The 26,974-nt window shown below is 25.5% G+C and overlaps 1 protein-coding gene across 1 annotated transcript in view; it reads left to right on the top strand.

The window, feature by feature from the left end:
* Window positions 1–26,974, top strand: part of LOC129977552 (lachesin-like) — a 447,706-nt gene that overhangs the window by 372,125 nt on the left and 48,607 nt on the right. The window contains exon 6 of the mRNA XM_056090567.1: window positions 5,236–5,523. Coding sequence (XP_055946542.1) covers window positions 5,236–5,523 — 288 coding nt within the window. The remainder of the gene's footprint in view (window positions 1–5,235; window positions 5,524–26,974) is intronic.

Below are 26,974 nucleotides of genomic sequence, written 5' to 3'. Positions count from 1 at the left end.
CATTAATGGCATGCCAATTAATGCATTAATTAAATGCATTAAAATTACTACATGAATTAAATAACTTGGAAATTAGACATTTTTTTTTTTTTCATTATTTTTAACCAAGAACTTCTGATAAATTTAACATTTTACTAAACAACTTTCTCAAAATTATCCAAATATATATATATATATATATATATATAATATACTGTTGCCTGTAATACAATTACATATTTATTACAGCAGAAGATGAAAGCTTACAATATTAGCAAAAATATATTTCTTTTAGAATGAACTCGGTAAAAGAAAAAATAATATTTTATTTGTATGACTTAGTTAGAAATATTAGAGTGAGAAATAATTTAAACGAATATAAATGCTAAAAAAATGAAATCATACTTTTCGAATAAATTAATGTTTATTTGATTTATTTTTTGTTTAATAGAAATTGTTTTAAAAGCTTTGTTAATTTTAAATTAATATTTATGTAGCAAAACAGACAAAGCAATCCATTTTTACTGAAGACTTTTTAATTGCAGTTAAACATGTAAAATATAATCAATTAATAAACAGAACGTTTCAAAAAAGTGGAACAAGCGTTATTAAATTAATAATTGCAATTAGACTTATACTTTTTAATACAATGTTTCATCAAATGATGCCCTTAAATGTATAAACAATATTTGGTTTCTATAAAAAGTTTTAATACAAAATTGCAAAACTTTTTGACACTCTAATAGCAAAAAAATTATCAGTGTGTAAAAAGTATTCCCTCTAGATTTAAAAATCATCATATATCTGCAAATTTTGTAGTCAGGATTGTGAAATGAATGTGCAAAATGAAAGTAAGAGAAACATTTTATTAACTCAACTCTAGGGAGGTTAATGTATGAAAAATTAAAATTATTTTAACAATTTATTATCAACTTTTATAGAAGCCAATGTACATATTATTTAATGAAACTTTGTAATTGGAATTATATGCATAGCAAAGAAAATAAAAGCTTGTTCCACTTTTGGGAATATCCTATATAATACAATATATAATAACTTAAACAATCCTATATAATAACATTTAACTACAAATTGATTTCCACTTCTTATAGCCTATTATAGGGTTTCCAATTAAATTTGCGTTTCGTTTTATTGGCCAATTCTGTGGCCTAAATGCAAATTTTCTTTTACAAATTTCATACAGATTCATCTTTTGGGAAACAGTCAATGAAATTTAACTGCATTATTCTATCTCTTCTATCTCATTTTTTTTTTTTTTTTTTGCTGATTTATGACATTATATAGATATGTTGCCGTGAAAGACCGAAATCTGGAGAATGTCAACACTCACCGGTGAATGTCAACATATACCAAATACTCAGTGAAAGACCGAACATTTTATTATATTCTTATATATTCGGACTATCACCGGTTTATGTTGACAATCACTATGCACTGATGGTAAATGTTGAAAAAAAAAATATTTTCCTTACGTTTTTAAATCATATTTTATTATGAAAGCCTATTATGAATGATATATGTGAAAATAGGAGAATGTTGTAATAATTAAACTTTAAAAAACTATAGGAATTAAACTATTAAACTTAAAGCTAATAAAATAATAGTAATTAAATTATTAAACTTAAAGCTATAGTATTAAACTTAATTATGTGATTGACGTTACATTATCTTATTTGTTACAACAATTTAAACTATTATGACACTTTGAACTGCATAAGAGACCCTTACTTTTACAATTTCATTTAGTAGTGAAACATTTCTTTTTGCAATGACAGCGTGTATAGCCTTGCCTTCCACTTCTTCTTCCACTTCTCACAGCGACTTTTCTTGAGAAGAAATCTATGGAAAGTAACATTGCTTTACAAATTACAAACTGATTACGGGAATAAGGCTGTTTGAGGGTACCATTTTTGTTTGCTAATTTATAAAAGTTGGAGTCTTCTATTCCAACAACAACCGCCAACACATTTCGTGCATCTGTACGACCACGGAAGACATCAAGGATTCGTATTCGCAAAGTGGTGTCGTCTCTCCGTGGACATCGGGTGTCTCGTCTCGACCTCCACCAGAGCATGTCGGTGATTGTCGACATAAACTGTTGATAGTCCGAATATAATAAAATATTAGTTCTTTCACCGAGGTATTTGGTATATGTTGACATTCACTGGTGAGTGTCAACATTCTCCAATTTCCATTACAACATATATATATCACTGATTTTTTACATTGTAAACAATATTTACCTGAATGTTTTTGAAAGTTTAAAAAATTATCATGGAGCAGAAAAAGGGAAAATTAAATTTTAAATTAAATTTAAGGCGGAATAATAATAAAAAAACTTTCGCATCTAAATAGGGTCTTTTAGTTTTTGATCTGATTATTATGTATGATAGTTACTCTAATACAAACAGCTCTAGTTTTCAAGAATTTTTATTAAAAATAATTTTAAACTATTTATTTAAAAAATTATTTTAAGAAAAAATTTTTCAAATTTTTTTCTTTGCGCCTTAACGCAATCGATTGATTATGATTACAGATCTCGAAGTGTATGCAATCGGTTTTTTTTCCTCAATAATTTGATAGCCAAAAGTGGAAAGTAAATATTTAGCAAATCCACATTCTATACAAGAATGTTGTGAAAGATGAAACATTTTTCCTTTTCTCCATTTTTTTTAAAAATTATAATAAATCCTTGTAACAAAGCTATCACAAACATGCACCTATTAATGAAACAAAAAAAAAAAATATTTTTTATGGAAGTGTAAAAAAAATAGTTTGAAAAAAAAACAGATTCCTATAAAATTATTAGACTTATTATATTTTTTAGAGTTAAAGAAATTTAATTTTGGTTGTAAAAAAATTATTTTATTCTGTAGATTGACAATTGCCATGTAATTTGAGTATTCAAAATTAAAAACTAATAAACATCAAATTCCTAGAATTATTTTGTATAGTAAGCAGTTCATAAAAAATTAAAGTGTTTCTGTATATATATATATATATATATATATATATATATATATATATGAAAAAAATCATTTGTATGAAATATCTGAATTCTAGAATTTTATTTTTCTACTGAATTATCATTTTGAACTTCAGTAAGATAAGTATAATACCAATTAACATTAATTCTTTTTCATTTTTCCTTTAAGACATTAAGGAAAAAAATTTGAATATTTGAATTACCAGTTAGTAGTTCTTTATTCATGAAATTTAATTATTTAAAATTATAAGATAGCTGTTTTACTTTATTCCTAATTATCTTGGATTTCACTAACAAAAATATAGATATATCATTTTTAATATAATTCAGAATTAAAAAAAATCTAATTATCTTTATATATTTAAAGACTTTAGTAACTACCAATTTAATTATTAAATTAATCTTTTTACATTTTAAAGTGGAAAAAGGTAATGAAAATGAAAAATGGCTAATGAAAATTAGTAAGCAACTAATTATTACGTGTTGAGGTTACTAAAAATTAATAGAATGTATAATTTTTCAAGCATCTTAAAATTAAAATCTTTTTTCCACCTATTTATTTTAATAATTTTTAAAAACATGGCTGCTTTCTCAAAAAATCGAACATTCTTTTTCTTTGTTTCAAAAATTTATATTCCTACTCTACTATAATACAGATGGAAAATAATTCATTCATTTATTTGTTGTGAAAAAAAAAGAATTTACGACATTTTTATTTGAAAGAAATAAATAACTCCGCCTATCATCACGAAATATTTTAGTAATGAGAATTTACGAAATATTTTAGTAACATCATGCTTTTTTCCCTGTAAGTATTTAATCGAATTTCATGAAATTACTTTGAAAGAAACCAGACATCAGTTTTAAAATCTTTTAATACAAAAGAGCACTGCCAATCCTTTTTGAAAAATGATCTAACATGCTCTTTGATATTTTTTTTTCTTTTAAAAAAAGATAAATTAGAAAAAAAAAAAATAGGAAACAAAATATTTTGCATCATTTCTCCATTCGTAATAAAATAAATTCATACACCTGAATACTCAAAATAAATAATCTACGAAGTTCTTAATTGATGATCTAAAGAAATGAAATATTATAGATGAAATGAATAGTAGTTTATCAAAGCTAGAAAATAAGTTGCTTAAATAGGTAATTTAATTTATCAGAGCAGATTTATTCCAGGCATTTTCTAAAAAAAAAGTAAGATTATGAATGAAACTTGCGAAATTCGAATAAACACAAAAAGAAAATCAAATGTTCAAAGGTTTGGTTGCTTTTTCATTACATTAGAAATAAATAATGAATGGATGAGCTCTGTTTTGAATATTCTATTCAAAACGATATTTTTAAATAATATTCAATTTTGTACGATTTATTTCCCATTTATGCTACAATTTTACTTTACAAATATTTATATTCATCTGACGATAATGTTAAAAACTGTTTTATATTTTCATTTCGTATGCAGTTTTATGTTGACTATTTTGAATATAGCTTTCTTGTTTTTTAGTTTATTATAAAACAGAATGATATATATATAAAACTTAAAAAAAATTAAAATACGTATATCACTTCACTTCTTTTTGTATTATACAATAAGCATTCAATATTTTAATTAATTTCATAGTTCTCAAAGTAGATATGCATTATATATTCTTTGAAAATAAAGAAATGAAAAAAGAATATTCTGATCATAACCTGAAAATAATTATTTTCAATCGAACTTTAAGGTCCAAGCAAAATTAACTAATACTATATAATTATAATATGTAAGTTAAAGAGCTTTAATAGTTTCAGTTGTTTAATAGATGCTATTATAAAAACTATTCTAAATAAAATTAGGTTGAATAGAAATTAAAAATATTACAGTAATTTATCTAATTTATTTTTATTATTATTTTTTTTTAGAATCTTTGCTAAGATCTTGCATAAATGGTTACTTTTTTAATAAAATTTTGAGTATTTCAATCAGTTAATATAATATATCCATTGATATTTATTAATATTCAAATAATTAATTAATATATATCAATATATATTATATAACTTATATTGATAATTAATAAATGTAATTTAAGTAAATATATATATATATATATATATATATATATATATATATATATATATATATATATATATATATCTTAAATAAAAATTATGCATATTTTAATAAATCTGTTTTTTGCTTAAAGAATATGCATCGGTTTAAAGAAAGCAGTATAATATAAGTCATTTATTTTTCAATGCAGTTCCTCCAATGATATCGATACCCAATCAACTCATTGGCGCCTCCATCGGGGAAGATGCTACCTTGGACTGCAATACGGAGGCGTATCCGATGTCAATCAACTATTGGACAAAAGAAAACAGTATGATGATTGTGTCGAACAGTAAATATATTACAAGTATACAGGATAATACATACAAAGTACACATGAAATTGACTATAGTGTCCGTGCGACCTGAAGATTATGGCACATACAAATGCTCAGCCAGAAATTCTCTAGGAACAACAGACGGATCGATCCGGTTATACCGTAAGTAAAATTTACAATGAATTTTATAATTATTGATTATCTATATAAATAATATTGAATAATGCTCCATAGTTAATAGTTTTATGAAGATTCTACTATATGAATCTGGAGGTGAATAGAAAAATGTCAGTTGTGTTGTTACAGCTTAAAATATTTTATAAGTAATAACTTATCCAAACCCTTAAACGTCAAATTCAACCATTATGAGAAACAATTATTAATAAAAATCTAAATTAGATTATATAAACATTAGTCATATTGTTACATTTGATTAATGAAATAAATATGAAAATTTATATTTCAGTTTTGTAGTTGAAATCATTGCATCCCCATTTACGAATTATATAATTATACGCGTTTATACATATTCAAGATACAGATAATATGTAGCAATCGTATTTTATATATATAATTTTTGCAGTACGGGTCTAAAAAGATACTTTTGAAATTTTTCGACTTTTTTTTCTAAGGAAAGCATAATTTGTGAACGAAGAAGATCTAAGATAAAGAGATGTCTGTTTACTTACTGATACAAAGAAAGAAGGTGAAAGTAATTTTTCCCTCAGATTTTACTATGAAATTCAGATAGGTCCTTCTTTGACACTTAGGAAAGGGAATATTAGTTTTTCTTAAGAAGAATGCATAAGTGATAGTTATCTTAATCCCTCTTCTCGTGGCGTAAGAAAAGCGTTTGTGTGTTAATAATAAGTGTCAGCAATTTTTTTAGAGTTAGAAATAATTATATAAGAAAAGTGGGATTAGGATCAGGAAATCTCTTATAAAGTAATATGAGCTAAAATAAAAAAAATAGAAATTGGACTAATAAATACCATTAAATATATGTACAAAATATGCGAATTAATTTATATATAAAACGGCCGTTTTCCAAACTTCCGATTGTCTATGCAGAAAAAGAGTAGAAAAAAACCCGAATTCACCATCAAAATTTATGTTGAAATAGGTTTCATTTTCGACACAATAGAAGTCAATATTCAAGTTGGTGAATTCATCACATTCGTGAACTTTCAAATATTAGACAAGGCTTCTAATCCTCTCTTCGAAGAATACTGCCGTTTGACTGAGATAGCATTTCTTTGAGACTTCTTATTAGTCTAGAAGTACACAGTCTTTATTTTAAAGAAAGAATATAGGAAAGGAGTGATTTTGTATTCTCCTTTCAAAGTCCCAATTTGGGTATATTGGGAAGCAAGATGAAGTTCCATTTCTGAAATTGTTAAGGAATTCAAGATATCCACAGCGTTAAGAGTGCACCAAGAATACCTAATTTCAGATATAACCTTCCACCATGGAGAATACAGTGGCTAATCGACTGCATTTAATTACCGAGACCAGTGATGTGTGCGTAGAATTGTCAGTGCTAACATGGCAAGCAACACTGCGTGAAATAACCTCAGGAATCAATGTAGAATATAAGACTGACGTGTATGTTAGAACAATAGCAATGCCCTATGTCATGGAGCCATAAACGTTTACGATTGGTTTGAAGAGCATTCTGTACAATTCCAGCGAAGGATTTGGCCACCTAGATCACTTAACATGCATCCCATCGAATATTTATGGGATATAATAGAGAGGTCGGTTTGTGTATAGAATTTTCCCCATTAATACTTTAATAAATACGGACGTCATAGAGGTAGCATGGCTCAATATTTCTTCAGGAGACTTCTACTGACTTATTGAGTTCACAGCATATATATATATATATATATATATATATATATATATATATATATATATATATATATATATAATATAATATAATTTTCCTGAGGTGACAAAAATTTTTTTATTAGACCATTGTGAGATCAATTTTCTCTTACATGTGTCTACTTAGGAAAGGGAATTTCAGGTATACTTAAAAAAAAAAAAAGTGTAGTTGTTAAGGAATTTCATTCCTTCTCTCATGGCTTGGTTAACAAAAATATCAGCAATTTTTTGGCTCTCGTATTAGAAATAATTGAACTAGAAGTAGGATCAGGAAATAAAAGAAAATTCCAGAATAAAGTAATATGGGATAATTTAGATAAAAATTTGGAAATTAAAATTTAAATTAAGTGACATCATCGCGTATATATATAATATACGGGAATCTTTTTTTCTCTTATTTATATCGTTCCTTCAATTTAAATTCAAAGAAAATTAATTGTCACCTTTCTCTAGAGATTAATATTCATTAAACTGAATATCCCTTTGTATGATCTTAGTATATTTTTTTTTAATATATAAACAATACATATTTCTAACGTACTCATTTACTGTTAAGGGACATATTTTCTTATAAAGAAAATGTATTCATTAAAAAAATACAATACCCTTACAATTATATTGAAAGATTTTGAAGCAAGTAATTGAACAAGGTATTAGAGAATTTTTTTAATGAATAAGATTTTAATTCATTAAAAAATTGCAATATAATTAATAATTCAATGATTTATTTTTCATACTTTTCAAAAATTATTTTTAGCGATTCTAAGGTTTATTGAAATACATATAAGCTATAGAATATATATTTTTTTATATTTTAAAAAAATATCAAATAATTTTATTTTATATCAAATCTTCCATTTTATATGCAATAGATTGCCTTTTGATTGGTTTTATCATTTTGTCACCTAATATTCGCCGTTCTATAATTTTCCCTGCATTTAGATATTAGATAGTATATGCTCCAATGTCTTTTGTGGGTGTTTCTTGTTTGTTAGCAAGAAATTTGTCACATCTTCTTAATCACTGAAACCCTATAAATTATCTATTTCATTTCCGTAAACGAATAAAAGAAGCAGAAAGCCTAGCAGTGTCAACCAATATATCTAAGTTGCATATTAAACATAATTAATTTTTGTGAGTAACTCTTAAAGGGTTTCAGTTAATCCAATTTTGACTAAATCCTTACAAAAATAACCACTTGTTATTTGAAAATTGTTTTTTCAATAGTCTTTAGTACCTGCTTATAAATACTGAATTAGTTATATTGATGATTACTGATTTTTCCTAAATTCAAAAGAATTTTCTTAAATAATCATTAAAAAGCTAAGTAAGAAATACTTAGATTTGATTTAATTTTAAGTTTTAAGATTTAAGTTTTCAGCATAGTGTATCTAATTCTTGCATCATATGTTTAGTATTGTTAGGAAAATTTCTACTTGGACATTAAGAAATAGTGATTTGACCGCAAATTTATCTTTCTTACAGCTGTACTAAGCAAAAGACTTTCATTTTTAATAAATAAATTCTTAATATTGATGTAATTTCATATACTAATATGAAATATATTATACTAAAAGTCAAATAGATTATATTAAATTTAATTATATTGAATTCATTGATTATATTAACTGCTTATCTACGATATAAGTAATTGACTGATTGATTGATATATAATTCAATTAGATTATATTACAATTGCGTAATTAATAATTATTTTAACATATAAAATTCCGTAAATTACAAAAAAAGGTTTAAACAAAGTTAAAAGGAAACAAATGATTTATGTAAATAATCAATCAATTAATTAATGAAGTTTACATTTTAAAAATATACGAGGTACAAATACAAAAATACAAGTGTTATAAAAATGCATGTGGTCAACTAAATATGGATTCACAGAACCTTTCTGCTATATTTTATTAATTTATATTCATGTTTTGATATTACAATATCACTGAATATTCTGCAACAATTGCATTTTTCTTTTTAAGTATAATGTCTAATTTCTAAGGAAACATAATTTTATTTAAATAAATAAAATGCATAATTAATTTAAATTATTTTTTTAAATATCTTATAATAAGAATTACTTTTTTTAAATTTTTAATTAAATTTCAAAAGTAATTTCATAACAGCCACTAGATGATGAAAGATACATTTTATTTTATTTCAAACAAAACAATGTTGTCATTTTAATGCATTCGTGTCGTAAGGCAGAAACGTCGAAATCTATTTAACACACGCATTTGATAAAACATAACTTCTATTTTCAATCACTTAGAATAAATTATACTAACACGAGACGACGTGTGATAAATAATATTTTACCGCATCCGATCTCTTCCTCTGGGGTTATGTTAAGTAACCAATTAACACCCTGAGCCTGAGTCGGCGAGTTTTTCTTTGTTTTCTTTTTTGGGGGGACTGTTTAGAAAAACTGCTAGGACACACCCATATTTCTATGGCTGTTTTGCGTGACATTTTATTTTTTTATGTGTCTTTATGTGCTTTCCCAGATTTATTCGAACGGTCTTCATAACTTATTATTTCCTAAATTACCCAGACTGTCAATTGTTATGCAGTACAGCCATAAAAAGGCTACAATGTGAGACATATTTATACATCAATAATGATGTTGTTTCCTGATCTTTTATTTATTCTTTCTATCTAAACTTACTGGCGAGTTTCACTGTTTTTTTTCTGTCTTCAGATTGGATAAAGTGGCATTGCATTTCAGGGAATTTAAAAAGAAATATTTCGATTATTTTTGTAATACTGTCCTTCTATATCTATTATTTTAGTTGTAACTACCTTGACTTTGATTTCCTGATAATCGATAGTTATATAAAACAATTTTTTTTTTTTACATTTTTTTTTCTCATCCTTTTTTTTTAAAATATGGTAATAAAGAATTAATCCATTCATAGATTTCCTAAAAACAACATTAAATATAAAATGTGAATCTGCATAATTATAAATTATATTTCATTCTAATTTGGGGCTGTGATGACCTGGTGGTAAGGGCGAGGCTTCAGATCCGGGGGGTTTCAGGTTCGAGATTTGATTCCATCGAAGAAGCGTCATGTAAGTGAGTTTGGTGCGCGTTAAATCCGTCGGAGACAAATGCACTGCCACTGGTGTGTTGTGGAAGTTGGAGAGGGGGTTGTCAGTTCAGGTGCAGTCCTCGTCGACTGACAGTGTTTCAAAATTACGATGTCCGTCCCAAAATAGCCCCATTGTTGCTTTAAAACGGGACTTTAATATAACTAAAAGTAAAAAAAGAAAAACTAAACTTCATTCTAATTTTTTATATTATTTCTGAAACTTCTTTACCTTTTTAATTGCAATTGTATCTTAATAGGATGAAGAGTGAAGGTTTGGTATAAAAAGGAATAATCAGAAAGGGAGCATCTTGAAAGCAAATTTATCATTTGAAATAATAGCAATTTTTAAAAATAATTATTCTTTATCAATATGGGTTACAAAAAGACAGTTATCACTAAACAAATTGAATGAAAGATATTTGACTGTTGAAGTAATTTTTTAAACTTAAATTAATTTTTGTGCTTTAATAAAATGTATTATCACAATAATCCTTTACATAACATAACGCCATCAGTGCTCCCAATGCCTATAACATTGAATTATCTAACCAACTAGATGAGCACAAGATGGAAGGAAAAGCAAAAGGAAAAAGAAAGAAAGAAGCGACAAACCATCCAGGGATATTCACAGAAATTCCCATCGGTGTCGAATCCTGCACGGCTATATTTAATGTTTCTGAGAAGTAATAATTAAATGAAGGGAACAAGAATACTGAAAAACAAATGGTGGCTATGGGTTGAACTTGCAGAAAAATGTTGACAATTACATACACAGCCTCTTAACTTTTTTGAGGTTGTTAGCTGTGTGTAAACTATACGGATATTACTAATTGAAGAGAAAAAAGTGAAAAAATTGATAAATAACATTGTAAACATTTATATAATACGTATAAACATATATTGTAGAATCAGAAATTTGTAGCTTTTATCTGATAAAATCTATCTTGCATAAGATCATGTCATGTATGATAAATAGTAGATCATGCTCTTAAAAGCAAAGCATCATTTTGCATTTATCAATTCATTTTAATGAAGAGACACATTGATATATTCGTCGTTTTATTCAATCACCAGTTCACTGAATTATATTTTTACAACGGGTATAAATCACTTATGAACTTTTAGGACAGTTTCTGTTTTTTCCTTCTTTAACTATCTTCGCTTAGTTGGAAAGACTTTAGGAGCATTATGCGTAATATTGATTTTTCTGAATCATTGTGGTGAAAGAAATCTCTACTCCTGTCAGAATGATGTCTGTAACCTATGTGCAAGTCAGCGTGAATGAAATATAGGACAGGGAGATTTTGAAAAAAAAAAAAAAATCTTTCCTTTTTCCTGTCACTGGGGGATATAAATCAAAACTTTCTGTTTGCCTTTACTTATTTCTGACACAGAAACAAATGCAACCAAAATCCAATAAAAACAGAAAGTGCAGCTATTCAATTTGTCACACGCATTCGCGTGCTTAACATACTTCATGTATTTTAACTCTGCAATAGAGAAACTTTTGATATGGTTGGGTGTATTATTAATTAATTCAGCTCAGCTATAAATTCAGCTCAGCTTAAAACATTAGAGATACACCTTCTTAATTATTATTTTTACATGCTTGAATTCTTTGAATTTCTTTGGAATAAAGCTTCAGAGTTTCTATTCATTTTTTTATTATTATAACTAACAAACGGTTATTGTTCTGTGTTTTAACATCAATACCTAAAATGATATTTTGGACCAGGAATACATAAGATTATTCATTTAATATTTCAATGTGCTTGTTTCAAAAAAAAATTGTTTTAGTATTAGATTTTTTTGATCTGATACGTTAGTTAATATCCTGATTTAATGAATAAGAATCCAAGATGGCATCATCATTCAAAATATATATAAAAAAAGTAATTCATTTGAAACAAAAACGAATTAAGTTTTTTTAGAGCATTTATATTCTTCATTATTGTTAAGCATTATTATTCTTCAGATTATTAAGAAATCTGGAAATTTATGCAAAAATTCAGTTAAAGGTATTTATTTAACAATCAATTATCAAAACTCTTTATTGATAGAGATTGTTGCTAATTTTTAATACGATAATTAAATCCCAAAATTGAAGCCTCAAGTACATTTTTTTAAGCTAACTTAAAGCGGTAATTCTTTTTCATTATGAATGATTGGTACCCATGGATTATCACCTATATCTTTTGGATGGAAAAAAAGTTAAAATTATTTCAAAAACCCATGATTTTATTTTCCTGAAACCTATTTCTTCCCAGATATATATAAAAACCTAAAAGTGTCTTCATAGAAAACACTTACACCATTTCAAAAATAAAGAAAAAAAAAATATCAACAAATTAAGAACAGTGTGAAATTTTGTACATAATACTTTTAGAAACATTTTTTTTTATTTACAAAGAAATTTGTATAAAAATATTCATATACACATTTTTTAACATATTTGGGTGCAATTGTTAAATGGTAATTGATAAGAACAAAGAATCAGCACTTTATGAGCTAAATTTTTGATGATTTTCCTTCTAAGATTTTACAATTAATATTAAAACACTGATTAAGCAATATAAAATATTTACCTTAAAAGCAAATTATATAGAATTATTTAATGCTAAAATGTGTAAATTTTATTTTCCAATTAACATCCTGAATCATTTAATTACTAAGAAATAAGAAATAAATACTTTAAAAATTATAATTTTAATTATTATATTAAAAATTAATTTTGTAATTAGTAATTTATTTATATTTTATTTTGAAAATAAATTTTCTTAAAAGGCCTTCAGTAGTATTTATCTATTTAATGTGTAAATAGTTTTTCAGAAATCAAGAGACAAAAAGTCGAAATATATATTCACTATTTCCATATATTCGTAATTAATGTTTAATTATTATACTCCCAAAAATATTCTTTGAATATATGAATTGAATGTTCTTTGAATATATGACTTTGAAATATATGGAAATAATTATTTCAAACCTTAGATTTAATTATATATATAGTTCTATTAAAACTATTCACTTCTGAACATTCATAATAAACATGACAACCTTATTCACATTTTAAAAAGCCCAAGAGTTTTGAAATATCGTATATAAATAAAAATATAACTTGTAGAATTATCAGTTTAAAGTTTTCATCTTTTTTATTGTATGATATAAATGTTTAGAAACATTTTGTAAATTTTACAATATAATAACTTATTTTGAATAGTTTACCATAAAAATTTGAAGAATATGGGACACTAAAATATTACACTTTTATATTGGATATATTAAAAAAACCCTGGGGGGGGGTCAATAATTCATAACTTTTAATATTTAAAAGGATGAAAATAAGTAAATATGTAATCCAAAGGTGATTCTATGAACCACCACTTAAACCCCACTTTTTTGCATAAATTATGACAAAATGCATAAATTATGACAAAATGCATAAAATATGACAAAATGCATAAAATATGACAAAAATATGCATAAAATGCTTATGCATTCATGCATAAAATATGACACAATCGAAGAATTGCAAAAATTAATTTGTTTAAATAAATACCAGAAAGATGCAATATTTCAAATTCATTTTGAAATTCAATATTTATTTGGTTCTTGCTAAGAAATGGGTTGAAAAGTGGATGCGGAGCATTGTTTACACGCTGAAATGCATTGGAAAGTATTAAATGACTTAATAAAGAATCGGATAAAGATTTGAAATATATAAAGATTTATAATGATTCAAGCTTTCTTTTGAGAGAATAAAAAAAAAAAAAATATTTTTTCATACATCTTTCGGTATCTTATCATATTATGATTAACTGTTTTATAAGTTATTATATTAAAACATGAATTTCAAATGAATTAAAGTTTAAATAATGAACAATCGACATTTAAGTTTCGCAAGGAGAAAATATCTCAGAATATATTATGTATAAAATTATTTGTCGATAAAAAAATATGAATGATTTTGATAGAGTTAAAATATATCTATTTTGTCGAAAAAAATGAAGAAAAAAAATCTTATTAAAGAGTTAAAGACTTAATAAAAAAAGTCACACATCGTTCTGGAATATATAAATATTTTTTTAATGATTCAAGCTCTCTTATGAGAGAGGAGAGAAAAAAAAAAAACTCGAGGAAATTTTATAATGACAGTGACGATCTCGATTAAGAAAAGAAACACTTGAATTTTTAGAAAGTATTTTGGGAAATAAGTAAGTAAGGTTACCAAATATTAGCATTTTTTGACTTACAAATAAAGGAATGAGAGAGATTTTTTAAAAAAATTTCGTCATGTCTCAAATTATACATTCAGTGGATTATACGGCAGAAACAAAACTGATATATTTTGAATACTCATAAAATATTTAAATTCATAAAAATTTTACTTCAAACATGTTTTCGTCTAAACTTAGTGCTTATTTATTAAGAATATGTTTTCATTTAATGAATATTTTCCAAATTTCAAAATACTTCATGCGCATAATTTTTTTTTTTTTTTTTTTTAAATTCCCTGATATTTTTATAAGTATTTGAAAACTTATAGAAATGAAATTTTAGCGTATATTAAGAAGTTATTTTGATATTAAAACGTAATATTACTTTTCATATCAAATTCTGGACAGATTCTTTTCTTAAAAATCTTTAGTCCCTCGTTATTATATATATGTCCATTTTGAAGATCTCTTCCCAAGCAATATGTAATCCTAACTTGTATCTCAAAGTCGTAGAGTAATTGATAGAATGGCTGTATTCGATTTTGTGGGACATTTATATTAAAACTACTTACTGTTAATAAATATTATATGTATCCCACAATGAAGAGGCAAAGAAATAGAACGAAATGAAATTTTATTTGCAATATTTTATAGGGCCCCCCCCCAAAGACCACATTTTTTAAAGAAATAGGCTGAAAATGTTTAAAATAATATTTAAGGATCCTATTTACCTTAATCTTAATATATCTTATAGTATAAAAAAGCTTTCTTGATTAATTAAGTAATAATCAGCTTACTCGAGCAGGAAACAAATTAAACTTAGTTAAGATAGTAAAAAAAGTGCTGAGCCTTTAACAGAAAATTTTGAAGAGCTACAGATTTTTCCTGAATAGTATTGCTATTATTCTTAAGAATTATTGGCAATTTTATATTTATTATTGATTTAAATATTTATTATTAATTTCCGTCTTTCTTCATATTAAACTAAATGCTAAAAATTCCTTAGAACAGGATATTATATCAAGTAACTTAACAAAATAATTCCACTAAAAATATTTTATAATTTTTTTTTCCTTCTTATTATTTATCTAGTTTATTAATAAATACTAAGAAGGAATTTTTCCTCCTTATTAATTACCCAGTTATGAGATTAAAATAATCTCATAACTTAATTACTATATTTTCATATAATTAAATGTTTGAAATTTGTTATAGAATCAACCAAATACCTTATTGCAAGCATGGAATTCAAATATATATATATATAATATTTTGTGGAAATGTGAGCAAATGTCTTTTTCCTAATAAACATTTTTTTTACTATCCATATCTTTCTCTATAAATTAAGACACTGCTTCCATTGAGTTAGTTGCTAAATTTGAATTTCTAAATCGGATTATGTGCAATCTTCCGAAGAAAACTTTCCTTAGAGGTTTTACAAACAAAAATTTTACGATGGATTTTTACGAACTGAAAATTTTACTAGCATAATTTGAGTGATATTTAATTTGTGCCATATCTCAAATGAATAATTTTTCCGTCAATATTTCTAAATCAACATTACACTTAAATTTTTATAAACTAAATACTTAAAAGTATAGAAATAATAATAATAATAATAATAAAAGAATTCAGAAAACTACAACTTCTATTCTTCAGTTATTTAGACCATTTAAAACTTCCAGAAACATTTCATTGGAATGGGATGCGGATTGCAAGTAGAAGATATTACCCGACATTTGAAACACGGATGCAATCCTTCTTTTCGAGATTTCCAATCCTGGAGACGCGTGCAAATCCTTAAAACAACCCCTTTTTTCCCCATAAACCGATCCCCTGAAACCGATTCCATCCCTCACTGAAAGAAGCAGCAAAACTCGCTTGTACGACTCAAGCCACTACACATGTAAAACGGATTTTTTTTTAACTCTTTTATATTCTTTATCGAATTCCTCTGCGGGAAGAATGAATGTTCCTCAGCCTTTCTTCGTATATTGAAAGAAATCGATTGGGCAAGAAGCCCAATCGGAATCGATGAGGCCCTCTTGCACCGTCTAATGCAGAGAAAATGCCTCGCTCCGTCCCAAGAACTTGGTATGAGGTTAATTCAAAAGGCGCCTCCATCAACACAATGTTCTTTATCTGCATTTCATGCGAAAGTTATATCGTTCCCGAAGGTTTGTTTTATGTTCTAAAGGATAAATGCGTTTTGTCACGTAAATATGTTAAGTGAGTTTCCAACTGACTTTAGGATACACTTGGTGAGAATACCGCATACTGAACTGATTTATAGTAGTTATTGTATTATACGTTAACTTGGTGATGTGAATAACGGCATAATACTTTATTTTGAGCAAACTCTAAACTGAGATTTTCGTGACTGAATATTCACAAAATTCAAATTCAATATCGAGTTCATCAGTTGACACTTTTGTATTTACATTGCCATATAACATGTTTTAGTCTGGAAGATAATTTGCCATGATTTTCATGATAAATGAATCTCGAAAATTTATTCCAAACATTCTACAAAGGATATTTTTCTGAATTTTTTCTTTATACATAACATATACACGTAAGAATACATTTTGGAATAAATGGAGATGTTGTAATAAGATTTGGTTCATAATAATTTAATAAAACATCTTCCGTAGAAATTATAGTGTAATAATATTCTGAGGTGAGGGATCTTTCTATTTTTTTTCTTCGCGCATTTCAATAATTCGCACATTGTGGAGCATTTGTATATATATTTATTGAAAACATTTTGGTTATTAGATTTTGCTATCCTGTCTGACAGAAATTAATTATATTGAAACTATTTTTTTTTCTTTACATGAAACCATATATTTTTCTCTTTTCCTTAAGTTTATTTTTCGGTATGCCTTTTTTTTATTAAAAGAAAAAAAAACATTTTTGTTCTTTTAACGCTATTGAAGAAAGAGAAATCAACAAGACAGTTAGAGGACAAATGATAAAATGAAATAAATTTTTCAGAACTTATTCAAACTTAAACCTGAAATAAAAGATTGTGTTTAAAGTACGTGAAAATGTCAGGCAAATCAAATAATTTTTCAACAAAGGATCAGCATTAACTTCATACAAAACCCGTAAAAAAGTGAGCTGGAAACTAAGTGTTCAAAACAATAAAATAAGTTTTTAGCATACACTTTTTCAGAAAAATGAATACTAAAATATATTATAAAAGGAATAATTTGTGCATATCATCAAAAAAGATATTTTATGGAACAAAAGTCTACAAGATTATTGTGTTTAAGCTCAGAAAAAAATATTTGTAAATTTAGCATAAAATTTAATAACTAAATGTTTAATATTATATACTTTGTAAAGGAAATTAAATAATAAGACAAGATAATACCACAAAATATTTATTGTTGAATTTGTCAAAAATAAATTGTTCTATTTATTTTAATAATTTTTCTAGGAAATAGATTACTTCATATTTATACACATAGGAATCGTGCGGAGAAACGATCATTTGTTTAGTGCATTATTAATATTATCATCGAATTCATTTAAGTTTAAGCACAATAATTGAGTTGCCAGAATTGAAGCATCATATTTTATATATGAAAAAATAAATAAAATATGTCATAGAAATGCTTTGATATGTACCGTCTTTTATTTTTGAAATTTTTAGTTATATCTGTGAGGACAGATAAATTTCATTTTATAAAATAAAGGAAATAATAATATAAATATAATAATCAATTAAATTACATATAAATAATAAATTAAAGGCAGAATTTCGATTGTATCAGATTGCCTCTTTATCAAAAGAATTAAAATACTAGCAATTTTCTGCATGGTTCACTGACCTAATGATCTTTAAATCTTTAAAATTCTAGTAGAAAAAGCTAACAACAATATCTTTGAGCGTGTAAGCTGAAGTTATTATATCATTTATGCCTAACTAAACTTTTGATTTATCACTTTTCATTCACTCATAATTATCTCATAGAATGATAAATGAATCACACTGTACATAGAAATATTTAGTAAAATTTAGGATTATAATTAAGTACGTATGAGCACGTTTTTCACTTTACTAATTTATTATTATTTTAATATTCAGAGATGATTATTTCATTTCTTTGATAATTTATTGTTTTTTTGATTTCGTGTGAATCTTTCTAAAAATCGTATTTATTAAATTAATTATAACTTTTTCACAGCAAAATTCGCTTCAAATTGTAAAAAAAAAAAAAAAAAAAAAAAAAAAAAAAGTTTCGAGTTTATTATTTGTAAATTGTAAATAGCATAATATAAGTTGTCAATAATTAAGATTTTAATTATCGTTAAAACGATTATCAATATTTTTCTGAAAATGAGGAATCGTAATATAAACAGTTACATCATTTAAAAAAAAAAAATAAAGAATGATTATGATACATTTCAAGACTGTATATAAATTGATCATTATTAATCTAGAAAAGCGTTAAAGCCTATATAATACATGAGTTTTAATAAGAAATCTTTTTAAAAATTATGCGTATAAATAATTTTTTGAAATATCTACTTCACAAGAATGTGTCAACAAACAGCAGTATAACACTATAAATAAACCATTAGAATTCTTTTAAAAATAGATGAGAAATGAAAGCTAATGCATCAGAGAATATTAAAAATATATCTCTATATTCAGCTGCAGACATTCTTTTCTGCTTCAAGGGTCTATTTTTAGTTTTATCATGCCTTACATAAAGTAACATACTGATTTGATAATATTATAACAAGTGTATTAATCTTACAATTTAAGCCTAAACCATTAAATAGATACACTGGAGATCAAAGTCGCTTATTTTTCTATAAATAAATCTCTAATAAATGAACTAAACTTACTAAGTGCTTTAAAATTATAACTACCATACAATTTTTCTTGAAACTCTTTCAAAGGAAAAGAAAAGTTGATAAATTTACCCCTAAGTGCATTGAATGTTTTTAATGACTTTTGAAATTGTGTATTCAATGTTTGTATCCCGAAGATTAAGAATGAGCGTTTAATAACTACTCATAACAAGAATATGCTTACCTTTTCCCACAATAAATGTTTGGTTAAAAATATCTTCCTTTCCTGAAAGATAAAGTAAACAAATGTTTCAATTAATGATGCATTAAAACAAATTATTATTAAATATTTACTAAGAAAAACATAGTGAAAATGGTATTAGAGGATTTAATAATTTTTGCTTGCAAAATATCATTGGATCTGATAAAATAAGGAGTCGCGAGAACTATGCAAGGCAATTACTATTTTACAAGAAGGGAATTGGAAATCGAACGCACAGTCTAGAAAGACCTGGTTTTTAAAATGAATTTTCTCTCAATTTTTAGAATGAAACACTTTGCTGCAAATGTCTACATTTGCTGATACGATTCATTTTAATTTGCGAAACGGAAATGCTTGTTTATCTAGAATATAACAATTTTTGTCAATTTTGATGCCAAGATGCTATGAGGAAAATCTGCTAACAATTCTAACTCTGCTCAGTTGAGTCATAGACTCCCTTCCAGGTCTGTTGACTATCGATTACAAGGAAAGAAAGCTCAATAAATCGAAACCAACCAGCAAGTTCCTCAAATTAGCTGATGTAGGAACTGCCAAAACTCTTCCGATATCGTTTCTACATCACACATCTCACTGCAACAGACATTATAGACAGCACTGAAGGCACTGTCTAGGTAGAAAGTTATATCGCTTTACAAAGGTTCTCCTACAATGCTATACAGGATATTCATGAAAATAAAATTAAATGACTTCATAATACAAATTACATTACTTTGTACAAAAAAAGAAGTATAATTTAAAAGGATATAAGAACTTCTCATATTATACGATATCTTTAATAAGCTAAGGCTCAAAAACAAAACAAAAAATATTTTATTATTACAACATTAGTTTTGAGATTTTATTTTCAGAGTTATGAAAACATAATTAAAATGTCATCATAATTAAACTATCAACAAAGACAACAACAACAAAAACAAAACTTAAGGAAGTATTTAAATAATGAAATCAATTCTGGCAATGTAGCAGCAATAATACCCAAGTTAAACACAAATATTCTTCTAAATCTTCAAATATATTCTGACATTATTTTTGATTTGATAACCACTGATATCTGTAAATACTCCTTTTCTTTTTATGTATAATGTACGATGGATTTCAAAACTATATGTACACAATAAATTTAAGATATTGTCGGTTTTCAAATGCACAATTTCAATTTCAAATTTCCTTGCACTTTTATGCATGTTTAGTAAAAAATGGCGTTCATTATTTTTTTTATCTAACCATCTCTTATCTTGAAATATCATGCGTGTTCCAAATTAAGAAAAAATCAATATTAGAAAATAATAACTAAAAACGTGAATGTTATGTTTCAGATAAAAGAAAAAGAAACAAAAGTCTATAAGACATTTAATTTGAAAACTTGACAATCCTTTAGTTATATTTGAATAATTCGAATATATTTTCATTAATAGCAAATCATCATGAAGCATGGTGATATATTAAAAAAGGAAAAGGAATAAAAACAAATCCCCTGATTGCTTTAAAATAAATTCCCTCATTGCTTTAAAACGTTAATTGTTTTAACATTACTCGGTATTGATTCTTATTTATCCTACAATCGACTTAATTTTTGCATTAAAATGAAATAAAATTATCTAAGTAAGATGATATAAAACAAATACTTTCTGTTTCTTCAAAAGTGCAATAAACATTGATGGAATTTTTTAAACTGAAAAATGCCTTCAAATATGTTAAGAAATTCAGATCATGCGCTTTTCGTATTAAGATTGCATTAAAAGTATCAACGTAAAGTCTTCAATGGCAAATATTAAGAAAAAGTATTTATAAAAAAATTATTCTTTATTATTTATATGAAAACGATAACAAGCCAACGATGTTTCTTGTATTTGCATCAATCCGTTATATATATATATTTTTTTTAAAAAAATCATTATTTTCTAAATAGAATATTTGAAGAATAAAAGAGAAAAAAAAAAAGAAAGTAATAATATCTAGAGCTTTTTTGTTTTTGAATCAGCTAGTAGAATGAACATCATAAAAAATTGGTGAATAGTAAAAAGTTTCTTCGGAATTTTACAAAATGCGAATAACAAATGTCTACATTCGAAACTTGCAATGCTTTGATTACAGACTGTAACTGAATAAAAGTAGAAGTTGATAAGGCCATTTATTAATAATATTTATTTTACAGATGCTGCAGTAATTCCGAAATTAATAAATAAATAATATAAAGTTTGGAATTTAAGTTAATAGCATAGGTTGACCAAGAAATATAAATGCAATTCTTTTAATATATATATTATTTTAAAGTTAACAATAAATAATATATGTTGCGAATTTCATAATGCATCTTTCATACAAAACATCAAAATAATAAAAGTCATAAATTCATGTCATTAAAAATAAGAAGAAAAGAAAAAATTATTCATTTTTATATTCTATCCTTAATGACAAAAGGGAAAACTACAAACACTTAATAAAACGAACTAAAACAAGTTACATTGTGCATTGCACACAACTTCTTTCATTTAAAGAGTATATAATATTCTGATTTATATATATATATATATATATATATATATATATATACTAGTGTATGGTCTATGTTTTGATATCATATATACAATAGTAAAGCATTAATAAAAACTCTATTGTTGTTTAATTAGCTCAGCAGAGACACTATATTGCCTAACATATGCATTGATATTTTTCTTCTGCTACCCCTGTCTAAATTTTGAAAATTTTTGAGGCGAAGACAGGGTTTTCATTTTTTTACTTCAAATTTTATATTTTCGAAACTTGTGGCTTGTGAATGGTAAATATATTTATCATTTGACGAAATTTTTATATACATTGTGCTTTTTCTTTTGAGAATAAATAAAAGTATCATTCTAATGAATTTTAAACACATTATTTTCTTTATTTTTATGGTATTTAATAAGATGTGGAATGAAAATTTGATTTTATTTTAAATTATTTACACTACTATGTAAGATTCTAATTCAACATAATGAATTTAAATCATTCAGATTTAGTTCAACTGAAAAATATTTCATCTAATGTAATTGGAACTGCATGTTCTTCTTGTACCATTCCTTAAACACTTCGTGTGTTTTGAATGGATGATTTTGAAATCGCTAACTTCATTAAATTTGTCTTAAAATGAAAACCTTAGTACCTGATGCATTAAATGAACTAATTATGTATTTTGGATGGGAAATCTTAATTGCGGATCGAAAATTTATCTTCATTCAGAAATAAACATTTAATATTCTCAACAAATGATATAAATATTGAAAGAAAGGCCAATATTTGGAATCAGAGATAAATTACTTCGAAACTTTGCATCCGATTAATATAAAAAAAAGCTTATGTGATTTTTGCGAAGTACTTGGCTAATTTGCTGGGATTCTGATTGGTAATCTTGGTCAAATTTGTTAGACTACCAGCTCACACGTTTATATTTCATAAAAAGTGTTAACCCTGAAATATATACATTAAATTTATAGCGTATGAGAACTGAAAGTCCACCTACATCAACCTAAGCCATCAACAGTAAAAAGTATTATTAAACGATTTTCATATCATGTTATTGATTATGAATGTGTGGAAGAGAAAATACATTTCAAAGCTTATGTATTTGAAATAAAAAGTATAACTAATCTGAATCTAACATCGTTCAGCGAAATTTACTTCACTAAACAATGTTAATTAATATAATAAATGTGATAGTAAATGATATAAATAAATGATAAATTGTTCTCAAAACTTAACTATTTATTAATTTGCTTGCTGTTATATTTTAAAAAGGAAACACAAGATTTGAATTACGAAATAAGTACTCGTATAAATACTTCCACTTAATATTAAAAGTAAATATGAGCAAAATTTTAAGATATCGTGAGGCATTTTTAATATAAAATAGATTGTCGCCAATGCAGAATGAATTGCCTGAATTGATGTATAATATAATAGGAGCATTTCCTATCTATTTTCAATTTGAAATGCTAATAACTTTTAGTCCTAAACATTCAAAATGTGTGCCAGGTAGAGCATGGTTTCCAAATAAAATGAATCTTAAATTAATTTTTGTTAATAGTAGAACTAATAGAAAGCAAAAGCATTCAACAGTGACAAAAGTTTTCAAATCAAACAATCAGCTGATAGAAACTTGGAATATCTGTTAAAGATTGAAAACTCATGAGATAGATCATTTGGCATTTGTTGGCTTGTCCATTTCTATTGCCTTATACAATCCATGGATGAGAAATTCAAATAAACGATCTCTAAGTTAATGTAGCTTCAACAGAATGAATGAGCTTACATTTCACCTTTGCCACTAGGAAATCCAAAAGACTTCAACATGTTTTCATGGAAGTGGCAAACCCATGGAAAAACTCGTAGTTTATTATTTTTCTTACGAGTTCAATTATTTCAATATATTTTAAAATATTTACTATTATTTAACATCTTAAGCTCGTCGAGTGAATTTAGAGTTTAATATAGTAACTAATAATATAATAAATTTTGGATGTTTCCAGTAAATTTTATAAAGGAGAAAAATTAAGCAATTTCATGATTATGATGAAAGTATCATATTAATTTACAAAAGAATTCTGAAAAAAAATCATTTGTTAGTTTATTAAATCTAAATTTTGGTTGTTTTATATTATTTTTTCTTATAATTGTAATCCATGCTTATTGAAAATGCAATATTTTCAGGAAATTTAAAATAACTAAATTCATTTGATTATCACGTATAATAAGCTTCCATCATATGGTGTACAATTAGAGAATGAGAGAGCTTCATTTCCAGTAAGTTTCTCGAACATAGACAAAAATGTTTAAAAGATAAATTGGAATTGAACCATAATGTCTTAATCTGCTAATTTTAGAATAGTTTTTAAAATACACCCAAATGGTTTGCTAGAAAGAATAATATGGGAAAGATAAGAAAATCGTTTTCCCCTCTCCCATGTGGTCAGGGGAAGATTAAATACAAATTCTAAAAAGCTGGATTCAGGAGTCTAGAATTAAAGGATTTTTTTTAATGGAAAAAATATTGTTTTACGAAAATTGTCAAAATTTTTTTCATTATCGCTTTCTTACGCAGCTGCTTTTTCACAGATTAAAGTGATTAATATATTTGCTTATAAAATGATTAGCAAATATTTCAATAGTACATAATATTAAGATTTCGATTCGTTATCCTAGATTGTTTTTTTCTTTCTACATTTGTATACTTTTTTTACGACTACTAGATCAGATATGAGAAGCCAATTCTATTCAAATGTTTCATATTTCTCCTTCGAACAACTTTATTACATTAAGTTCACTATTACTTTATTACATTAAGCTCACTATTACTTTATTACATTAAGCTCACTATTACTTTATTACATTAAGCTCACTATTATTCTATTTCATTAAGCTCACTAAATTTTCTGATTAACTTACTCCATTAAATTGCGTGTTTATTGAAAAACAAGTGCATATCCTCAAGTACTTCTAACGGTTTAGTGATATTTCGAGTAAATGAAGAGAGAAATTTTATGTATACGAAATGACGCGTGATGAAACTCAAAAACAGTTTTTTTTGGAGCAATTCTACTATTTCAAACTTTCGAAAATTGTAACTAAATTTTTCTAGTTAATTTATTAATAATCTAAACTTTGGTTTCTTGTATATAATTTGGTACTCTAACTATATTCCATGTTTATTGATAAATCAATGCTTTCAAAAAAAAAATATTTTTGTTCATTTTATATCAGTAACATAAATTTTCTTTAAATTGCATATTTAAGTTTAAAAACTGTTATTAAATAAATCTAATTAATTATTTAAGGTAATTATTTATAATTACTTATTTCTAATTAAATTACTTATTTAAACTTTAAAACTTTAAATAAGTAATTTCAAGTTTCTGAAAATAGGAACCTTATAGTATAATATATATAATCTTTAATTTTTAATCTTCTTATTTTCTGATACAATATTTACTCAATACAAATAACAAAATCATTTAAAATATAATTCCAAAAACAGATATAAATCTCTTTTATTTAACAATTTTTTGAGTGGAAATAAAAATTTACTTCTTTTTTCTCTCTCCTGATTAAGTGTCACGTATATTAAAGTGAAAAATTGAAAGTAATTCTTCGCTCAGCATGTAGTTGATGGTATAGAGCAGCTTTCTGCAAGATACTTGCCTAAGGTAAAAATCTCAACAGCTGCAAACAACAAGCTGTGTGCTAAATTATGCTTTCTTTTATTTGCTTAAAATGCTGCTGTTTTTATGTCGTTCATCTTCTGTAATAAAAGGAAACGGTTTCTTTAAAGAAAATGTTATTTGAAAATGTTCTGTTATAACATGTGATAATCAATATTTGAAGAGAATGTGTAGGAACAGATTTTTCTTTAAGCAGAATGTTAAGTCACGAATATTTATAAATTATTGCGTGTAATGTAAGGTAAATCTTATATTTGTCAAACATTGTTGAAATAAAATATTTTTTATTTTGATTTGGAAAATGTGCATTAGCAAATGTACTGTTTTAGATGATAAAATGAATTCGAACTGTCTTAAATTGTCTACATAATTGATGATATTTATTTAAAAGAATCAATTAAATATGCATGCTTTAATCAATTACTTAAAGTTGCATGCTTTTATTTTTAGAAAAGACACATAATGTATAATTATAATTATGGATAGGAATTTTTTAGTAAATATTTTGTTAAACAAAAGATAACTTTTGTAAAAATATTTTAGAACCCAATATTGTGACAATGTCGCTTTGAAAGATTCAATTATTGTTTTATTCTTTAAAGAATCAGCGATATTGTATATATCTTTAATAAGAATTTATGATATGGTAGACGTGTAGCAGATTATAATTAAAGAAATATTATTATCAATTTCCGGAGTGTTTTTCATGTCAAAAGGCAGATTTCAATAATTGACACCTTGGTAAAAATATCAAAACGTATAATCCTGTATGTACAGATGCAGTGAGATTTCGATTTAAAGATTTTTCTCGATATAATTGGGAATTGGAATTCAGAAAATCGAATCACACCGTAGAGAAATCGTATTCTATAAGCAAAAAATATCCGGCTATATATATATTTTTAATGATAAGCACAATATATAACCTAGCAATGAGAATATCGAATTGCATCATCAAGAAATCGTACAATAGTTTGTATTAACAAAGATCCACAATGTATGTGGTTCAAGTTAGATTATTAAAAAGGTAAATAACCCGCTGTCTTCCCGTTGTTTGGGCTCATAATTTAAAAGATATTGTTTTCTTTTTCACCTAAAATTATCAGTTTTTTAAAG

Source organism: Argiope bruennichi, chromosome 1, assembly GCF_947563725.1.
Source record: "Argiope bruennichi chromosome 1, qqArgBrue1.1, whole genome shotgun sequence".
NCBI classification, from domain to species: Eukaryota; Metazoa; Arthropoda; class Arachnida; order Araneae; family Araneidae; genus Argiope; species Argiope bruennichi.
The sequence above is the reverse complement of the archived record's forward strand: the minus strand, read 5'-3'. Positions and strand labels throughout refer to the sequence as shown.